The 9,695-nt window shown below is 41.3% G+C and overlaps 1 protein-coding gene across 1 annotated transcript in view; it reads left to right on the top strand.

Moving 5' to 3' along the window:
* The first annotated feature begins 217 nt into the window (after positions 1 to 217).
* The window catches only part of TMEM131 (transmembrane protein 131), a 242,518-nt gene continuing 233,040 nt past the window's right edge, over positions 218 to 9,695 (top strand). Inside the window, exon 1 of the mRNA XM_040453962.1 lies at positions 218 to 882. Within this exon, the coding sequence (XP_040309896.1) occupies positions 702 to 882 (181 nt within the window). The 5' untranslated portion in view covers positions 218 to 701. The remainder of the gene's footprint in view (positions 883 to 9,695) is intronic.

The raw sequence follows: 9,695 nt of genomic DNA, 5'->3' as shown, positions 1-9,695 counted from the left end.
CTAGAGATGCAAGAGGTTTGTTCCCGCGTGGGAGCGGCGGGCAAGCCTCCCCAGGCGCCCCGCAGTCCCTCTCAGCCCCGCCCACGCCCCAGGGCGGCTGCGCGACTAGGCCCCCTCGTCTCCACGTGATTGCCGTCACTGCCTCCACGAAGCGTGAACCGCCATCATAAGTCCTGGCGACGGGGCCTGGTCCTTCTTCCCTCCCCCTTCTCCTCTTCCGCGGGGCAGAAGTGACAGGTTGGAGTTGTACTGCCCGCGTCCTGTCCGGCTAGTGAAGCCTTGGGTCGCCAAGAGCCGGACGAGAAATTAAGACTCACGGACTCCGGGGCAGACTGACCGGCTGGCCCCTCAGCTGACGGCACGGCGGGGGCGGTGCCCAGGGCCGCGCCCCGCCCCTCGCAGGCCAGCGCCCAGAGCCCGCGGCCCGTGCCCGTTTCCAGTATGGCCGCCCGCCGTGCTTGACCCGCGGCCTCTCCGCTTCGACTCTTCGTAGGCGATGCTGAGGCCGAGGCCGTGACTGACACTCTCGCTCACACGCACGTACGGACCCAGACCCACGCCCGGAGCCCGAGCCCTGGGCCCGGAACCACTCTCGCCCCCGGCGCCGCGGTCAGAGCCCGGACCACGGCTCCCGTGCCGCTGCCGCCTCGCCGAGAAGGGCCGCGCCGGACCTCGAGCGCGGCGGCCCCCGGCCGGCAGGGATGGGGAAGCGGGCTGGAGGAGGAGCAGCAGGAGTCACCGCCGCCTCCACGTCCGCAGGGGCCGGTGTGGAGCCCGCGGCCAGCCGCGGCGGGGGCCCGCGGAGCGGGGCCGCCGGCCTACTGGGAGCGCTGCACCTGGTGATGACCCTCGTAGTGGCCGCGGCGCGGGCCGAGAAGGAAGGTGGGTGTCAGCCGGCCGGCATCTCCCAGGCCCGGCCCCGCGGCTGTCAGCGCGCCTTCGCGGACGCGGCAGCGGGACTACGAACGGGGACGAAGGGCTGCGGCTCGGGGCTCGGAGGGCGGCCGAGCGCGCAGCTCCGTCCGGCGCGAAGTTGCCCGTTCGAGTCCCGTCCCGAGCCGGGAACTTGCAGTTCGGATGCCAACTCGTGGCGTTGGCAGCACGGAGTTGCTCTTGTTCTCCGTGATTCTTTCCCCTTGCCTTCCCTGTTGACTCCTGTCACTGCCATTTCAAAACTTCCTGAGTTCTCATATCTTCTTGCCACTTGGCTCACTATGTAGGAGGGGCATATTTGTAGTTTTGATTGCTGTTAATGGGCAAATTTTAGGACACTTTCCCCCCTTTGGTTGCGGTTTTAATAACGGCGTGCACACAGAGCTCACTTTTAAATGTGGTAGTAAAAATAGCAAGACTGGTGGAAAGGCTTCAAAACATAGCTTACAGAATTTTACTTTGAATTTGTTCAAACATTTCTTGGTGAGGAATCTTGTTTCTTCATCTTCCCTTTCCTTTATCACTTTGCAGTAGATTGTTTAGCTAGCAATTCTATATCCATAATACAGTTCCGTTTAGTTCTCTAGTTAAGGTATTGGAAGTCTGTTTACATTTTTAATTTAAGATCGGGTGTCATCTTTAACGTGAAAGATTTTAAAAGCAGATGTCGTTTCTAGTTTGCAAGCCTTTATAATTTAGTTAAGAAATGACACCTACTTAAGAAAAACTTGTTAGTATTGAAGACTGTACCAAATCTGTAGTTGTGTTGGGACTACCTGTTTTTGAGCCTAAGGAAATGGGTGGTCACAGCTTTCACAAAGAAATCACTAAAAGTGAATGGTTTTTAAAAAGCTAAGCAAAACCTGTTTAGCTTCCGTTTCCCACTAAACTGCCACTACTAGAAAATAATGTCTTGCCACAGTAACTTTCGGGTTGATATTCTGCTTTATGACTAAAGTCACTTGCTTTTTTATCATTTTTGAAGGCAATGGCTAAATGCAAACCAAATTAATGTTGAAGTGCAAATGTGCCTCTGTTTACTCTTTTTCAATTTTTGTTCAAAACATTACATTCTCTCATTTAACTCTTTAAGCAACCTTAGTCTGGGGGCGCCTGGGTGGCGCAGTCGGTTGGGCGTCCGACTTCAGCCAGGTCACGATCTCGCGGTCCGTGAGTTCGAGCCCCGCGTCGGGCTCTGGGCTGATGGCTCAGAGCCTGGAGCCTGTTTCCGATTCTGTGTCTCCCTCTCTCTCTGCCCCTTGCCCGTTCATGCTCTGTCTCTCTCTGTCCCAAAAATAAATAAACGTTGAAAAAAAATTAAAAAAAAAAAAAAAAAAAAAGCAACCTTAGTCTGGGTTCACATAGGTGGAAATTATTCAGAGAATTGCCATCTGTTGAAAGAATTAATCGACAGAGGCAAGATTATTTCCAGAATGAAATGTTGCTGCTTTAGGACTAGTCAGGCCTGGTATTGTCATAGTTCATTGATTGGTTACAGATCTGCAGTTAGATGATTGTTACTATTGTGTGCCTACAGTGTCCAGCACGGGCTGGCCTGTGGTTTGTGTCCAGTAAAGCTAAAACAGTATAGCAATTTAATGGGCATGTCTCCTTTTATTTCAAGTAGTCCCTGGCAGGTATTGTGGCCTTCATTTTCTGTTCTTTTTCTTACCTTGTACACTGCCAGGCACACAGTAGGGATTTAACACTAGTTTGAGTGAATGACTATCTTCATGAGCCATTAGCACGGGGAACTAAAATAATGATTGAGTCTTGTAAAACATTAAGGTTATCTTTCTGCTGCTTTTTTTTTTTTTTTTACCCCAACAGCCTTATATATGCTAATTTTCTGTGTATAGTTAACAACTCCCTTGTTTGAGAAATGTCAGCCTAAATTATATTTGCTAATTTCCTATTTGTTTATAAGTTTTAGTGTACCTCTCTACTCATGAATGTAGGGCTCACGTGAGAAAAATTACTTGCCAGGGTGTAAGGTATGAAAAGACGTGGTTGAATCTGTCAGTGGTCCTGGCAGAATCAGACATCTTTTGTGGCCCATGTTGTGTCTGTATGAACCGTTTGTATGTACAAACTAGCTAGTCAAGCTATTGCTGGTAATTACACTAATACAGAACACAAGCCTCTGCCCATCATAGATAAAATCTGGTTCTAATAAAACATTTTGCAAAGGTTGCTCCAAAAATGGCCTATGCTTTCAGCCTTCTTCCTGATCAAACTTTGGTATTGTTTTTGTTTGAGTAAGTAGAAGAAATGGGATTGATTTTCTTAAATGATTGTGAGTGATACCATGAGTTTAGCATCTGATGGGGCACAAATACACCATTTGCCCCCCAGAATGTGCTGTTGAGTTTTTTCAGGAAACCTGGGCACATTTCTGGAGGTGGCTGAGTTCAGTTTGTCAGTTTATACCCTGAGGATTTTTTGTGTTTATTTTAGTAGTATAAACTAGTAATTTTTCAAAGTTAAGATTTCCCTGCAATATTAATGATGGTTCTCTGAGTACTTTGTATTTGGTATATTTTTCCTCCATTGCAGCAGAATTTCACTAGAACATCTTCAAAACAAAATAAAACTCATTGATGAAGAAAAACAGTGGAAACAGCTAATTGCGTTACCTAATGCAGTTTTTTTTTATGTTTGGACTAGATGTTAATTTTCTTATGTCAGAAGCATGAGCCATTTCCTTGTCTTAACATCCTAGATGTCTTAACATTCCTATATCTTAACAGCCATTTTTACGGCTCAATGGTAGTATGTTGTTATTTCAGAAAAAAGGGACCTTTGAGAATGTTTTGGCTGTGGTCTATAGTTTGTAAGGATTTTGAAAGAGTTGGGAGAGGTAGAAGCTACTATAATTACTACAAATAATTCACTTACCCTGGATTGGTGTCAGGATTTTTCTTGAAGCTAAGATCTAGATATTGAGAACAGTGGAAATAGATGCGCGTAGTGAAAATGTAATAAAAATATATAGTGAAAATATGTGTACATATGTTAAACATATAATTTTTAGTAGTATTCGATTTATAAATCTGCCCATTGTGGGGCACCTGGGTGATCAGTCCGTTAAGCATCCGACTTTGGCTCAAGTCATGATCACACGGTTTGTGGGTTCGAGCCCTGCATCAGACTCTGCACTGACAGCACAGAGCCTGCTTGGGATTCTCTCTCTCCCTCGCTCTCTGCCTCTCCCCTGTGCTCGCTCTCTCTCTTTCTCTCTCAAAATAAGTAAATAAAGACTTAAAAAAAAAAAATTGGCCCAATGTGACCAGCAAATAAGAGCTTTTTGAAAAAAAAAATCATCTATTAGCTAATACAGTTTCATTGTGAAATGGATCTTTGGAAGGCATGGTTGTCTTTTAATTCATTGTAAATAAAAAGCTACATCTCGTGTAGCTAGTAAATATAAACTTGAATAGATTTATAGGAATATGATTGTTTTAGTCTGTGGCAAATTAAATTTCAGTGTCACATGTATTTTCATAAATTGGCTATTAATGGCAAGGCGAAGTTTGATAGTGTTTATTAGGACTTTTAAATTTGTTTGCAGGATACATTAGTTTTGTGCAGAAATTTTTGTTTTAAGTTGTATTTGTGACAGATGCAGGAGGAGGGTACAAAAGTGTTTTATATACAAAGCATATGAACAAAATGCTGTACTTAGGAATAAAGGCCAGAAGAGATTACACATAATCATTAGATTTGTCTTAGGAAGGCAGAATTGATCAGGAGTAGTATTTACTTTTTCTAATCAAATTATTACTTTATAATGTAAAAATATTTTTAGAAGTGATTTTCTTAAGAGTGAGGTATTTTAATCCTTTGTATGGTGGTGGAGTGGCTACTCTTTCACTTAGAGCCTAGTAAATGAATATTATTTTGTTAATACTACTTCACTAATAAACTTTTGCTGGCTTATTTTTACTAAAAGCTGTTTGCTACTGCCAGAAGCTTTGGAATCCTGTAGTTGGAAAAAGTGTGCCCTCTCTTTCTCTTGTTAATGACTATTTTCTTTTTCTTTATAATCCTTTCAGTGGGTCCTCATAGACACTTGCCAAAAAGATCAGCTTTGGAAGTAGATGTAAAATCATCTAATTGGTTATCATCCGGAGTAGTAATAAGCCAGCCTACTCTTGGGGAAAAATTAAATCATTACTGAGTGCTTGATATTTTAGAAATTCTTTTTCATCCTGCATGTGGCTTGAGCTTTCTGACTGGCCTTGGCAGACAGAGGCCTTTCTTCTCTGGCTGAATTTTTCTTCACTGTCTGTTTTAAGCAGCATCAGACACTGTTGATAGCTGCTTCTTGGAACTTTTCTCCGTTTCTATGATTTTGTGCCTCTTGGTTGTCATCCTGCCTTAGTTGTCAGTCACTGCTCTCCAGCCGCCCACTGTCTTCTTTCTTATGTGTGTCCAGCCACCAGCACACACTGCACATGTCCAGGGCAGAATTACCTCGCACCGCCTCTGGTTTCCCAGTTTTTATTAATGCTTTGATTATTCTCTCTGCCACATTGGTCTCATTTTTGACCCCTTAGCAAGTGGTGTCAATGTGTGTTTACTTTCTTGGGCGACTCTCCCAACAGCCTCCCGCCTGGTGGCACTGCAGTAGGCTCTCCCCTCTCCACTTTCTCCATTTCTGTTTGCATTGTCTGTTACTCATCTGTCATTCATTTTGACACATTTAGCTACTTTAATTATTTTATGGGGGACATTTCTTCACCCAGACTGGAATTTCTGAACCTCTGTCAATAGCAGCATTATGTACATAGTAGGCATTCAGTTTTAAATGAAGGTTTGTCTAAAATGACCTTATCTTCCCCCAGTACCTGAGATCTGGGCTGAGAGTCAAGAGTACACGTAAAGCTCTGACTCGGTTGCTGGTCTCACTAGGAATTCTGCTGTAATAAGACATAGGGTGACACCACTTTTTTCTTCCCTACATGTTGCTTTCCATTGTAACCGAGTGATAGACACTTATGTAAACCACACTTTCGTAACTTTTGGATTTTAAGATTTCAGATTCTCATATACCCGTTTATAGATCATGAAACAGGTACAGAGAAATTTAGTATTCTGAAGGTAAAAAAGTTGGTAGGTAGTTGAGCCAGGATTCCATCCCAAGCCATCTGTTCCTAGACCAAGCTGTATATTCCTGGATGAGTTCTTAATGTAGTAGATTTTGTTGTACACCAACTGGAGAAAGAGCAGAACTGCCAGTTTGTGCAGAAGCAATGTATTAAATATTCCAGTGAAGTGCACTTTTTTTTATAGCTGTAAATACATATCCATATCACTTACCATTAACTTTTTTTTTTAACGTTCATTTATTTTTGAGAGTGAGTGCAAGTGGGGGAGCCACAGAGAGAGAGGAGGACAGAGGATCCAAAGCAGGCTCTGCACTGACAGCAGAGAGAGCCTGATGTGGGGCTTGAACTCATGAGCTGTGAGATCATGACCTGAGCCGTAGTCGGATTCTTTAACTGACTTAGCCACCCAGGTGCCCCACTATTGACTTGATAACCATTAAAATGATCTTAATATTAGGCCATTCTGGATCATGTACATTCTGAAAAAGAAATTGAGGAGATCCATGAATGTGTGATCTGGGGAACAGATATTTGGTATTGAAAGCTACTGACCCTGTTCTTAGGTTCTGATATATTCTTGGATTAAGATTTAGACTAACTTGAATTCTGTGAACATTCCTTAGTTTTAGATTAGTGTGACAAGTTAGTCTAGATATGTGGAATATTCTCAGAAACTGGCCCTGATTAAAAGGAACTGGAGATAATCCAGAGGCTGGTGGTGACATCAGCTTTTGACAGTGGAAAAATCTCTTTGAGATTTCTATTAGAGGTCCAGGAGCTCCAGAAGTTCATTTGTGGGGCTTTGTTCTTATGAAGGCATTTTTGGATTAGGTGGTCCTTAGTTTAATTTGCCATACTAGATCAGTTTTTCATTCCTGTGTGATTGCCTTAGAAAGATTTTTAGAAAGCCCTAACTCTTTGCATGATTCATCTTGTTGCATATAGCACTTATGGCAAAAGTCTGAAAAATCCCTACTGTCTAAGAGGATCCTTGACATGCCTGTCATGGTAGAGTGTCAAACCTGCCTTGTTTGTTTCTCTATAATTGTAAAAAAAAACACGTGACATGAAATTTACCATCTTAACCATTTTAAGAGTACAGTTCAGTAGTATGAAGTATATTCACATTGCTGTGGAACAGATTTCCAGAGCTTTTTCATCTTGCATAACTGAAACTCTATCCATTGAATAGCAGCTCCCCAATTCTCTCTCTGCTGCTCCAACCTCACCATCCTACTTTCTGTTTTTATGAGTTTGACTACTTTAGATGCCTCATTTAAGTGGAATCATGCAAGATTTGTCTTTTTGTGGCTGGCTTATTTCACTTAGCATAATGTCCTCAAGGTTCATTATATTGGAGCATGTGACAAGATTTCTTTCCTTTTTAAGGCTCAAGAATATTCTGTTGTATTTATGTACCATTTATCTATTTTATTTATCCATTTACCCATCAATGGACATTTGGATTGCTTTCACTTTTGGCTGTTGTAAGTGATTCTGCTATGAACATAGGTGTGCAAATGTCTCTGAGATCCTGCATTTAATTCTTTTGGGTTATATACCCATATGTGGGATTATTGGATCATATGGTAGTTCTATTTTTAATTTTTTAAACCACTACCATACTGTTTTCCATAGTAGCTGCACCATTTTACAATTCTACCAACAGTGCACAAAGGTTCAGTTTCTCCCCATCCTCACTAATTAATACTTGTTATCTTCTGTGTTTGTTTGTTTGTTTGTTTATAGTGGCCATCCTAGTGAATGTAGGGTTATATCTTGTTTTGATTTGCATTTTTGTAAGTGATATTAATTGAGCATCTTTTCATATGCTTGTTGACCATTTGTATCTTTGTTTTTTGTTTTTTGAGAAATATCTATTCAGGTTCGTTGCCCATTTTTATATTGGGTTATTTTTTTTATTGTTGAGTTGTAGGAGTTCTTTATATATTCTGGGTAACAGCTCCTCATCAGATAGATGATTTGTAAATATTTTTCCCCATTCCATAGGTTGCCTTTTTACTCTTATGAGTGTAACCTTTGATGCACATAAGTTTTAAAGTCTGATGTAGTCCCATTTGTCTATTTTTGCTTTTGTTGCCTGTGCTTTTCATGCCGTACGAGAAAACATTGTCCAATCCGATGTCATGGAGCTTTCCCCCTGTTTCCTCTAGGAATTTTACAGTTTGGGGTCTTACATTTTGTTCTTCAGTCAATTTAGAGTTAATTTTTGTAAGATGTAAGGTAAGTGTCCAAATTCATTCTTTTGCATGCAAATACCGCATTTTCCCAGCACCATTTGTTGAAGAGACATCCTTTCCTCGTTGAGTCGTCTTGGAACCTTTATGTGAGGGTCATTTGACCATATATATGAGAATTTATTTCTGAGTTCTCTATTCCTTTTTTTTTTTTTTTAATGTTTATTTTTGAGAGCGAGAGAGACAAAGCATGAGTAGGGGAGGGGCAGAGAGAGAGGGAGATACAGAATCTGAAGCAGGCTGCAGGCTCCAGGCCCTGAGCTGTCAGCACAGAGCCTGATGTGGGGCTTGAATCCATGAACTGTGAGATCATGACCTGAGCCAAAGTCAGATGCTTAACCGACAGAGCCACCAAGGCGCCCAATGAGTTCTCTATTCTGTTTGTCTTTTTAGGCAGTTACCACACTGTTCCAGTTACTGTAGCTTTGTTATAAGTTTTGAAATTGGGAAGTGCAAGTCCTTAAGCTTTTTTCTCTTTCAAGTTTGGTTTGGCTGTTTGGGGTCCCTTGAAATTCCATATGGATTTTAGGATTTTTTTTTCTGTTTATGTAAAAAGTGCTGTTATGGTTTTAATAGGGATTATATTGAATCTGTAGGTTGTTTTGGGGAGGGTGAACATCTTAACAGTATTAAGTCTAACACTTCATGAACACAGGATGTCATTCCATTTATTTGTGTTGTCTTTAATTTCAGCAGTGTTTTTGTATTTTCAATGTGTGTAAGTAAGTCTTTCTGCTCCTTGGTTATTATATTTATTCTTAGATATATTATTATTGATGCTGCTATAAATCAGACCTGCATTTTTGAACAAATTATTTCAATTCATACATGACTAAGCATTGTGAACATGTAGTTTTGGAGAAAAGAAACATGTTCTGTATTTGAAACAAAGAATTGTACATGCTTAAAGTGTTTCCTTAGGTTACTTATGTATAAATTGAAATGCATTTTAAGTCCTTTTAAGTTCTAACAAACTGTGACTATTTTCTGAATCAGTTATGATTGCAAAATCATATGACAGTCTAACTTTGGTTCTTAAAAACTAATTTTTTTCTATATAGTTATAGTATAACATTTGCATCAAAACATGATAGTAAAAAACTATCTCAGCAGTAAAGTTTGAGAAATAGTCTAAGCCAGCTCGACTGATACAAATTAATTAGCAGTTTGTATTCATGGTATGGCAATGGCCCTACTTGGACTCCTTTTTTTTCTTTTTTTTGGTGGGGGTGGGGGGTGGGTGGCAGGGAATGATTAAATTGGAGACAGAATTTTCTAGGGAATTTATAGTAGAAGGGTGCTGTCTAGAGCTTAAACCCTATCTCAAAGCGCTCTATAAATAAAGTTTATCATTCTAAAAGTTATTTGGTAGAGCAATGCATAAGAGAGGGCA

The sequence above is a fragment of the Herpailurus yagouaroundi genome, unplaced genomic scaffold (assembly GCF_014898765.1).
Source record: "Herpailurus yagouaroundi ecotype Mexico unplaced genomic scaffold, PumYag 210, whole genome shotgun sequence".
NCBI lineage: Eukaryota > Metazoa > Chordata > Mammalia > Carnivora > Felidae > Herpailurus > Herpailurus yagouaroundi.
The sequence above is the reverse complement of the archived record's forward strand: the minus strand, read 5'-3'. Positions and strand labels throughout refer to the sequence as shown.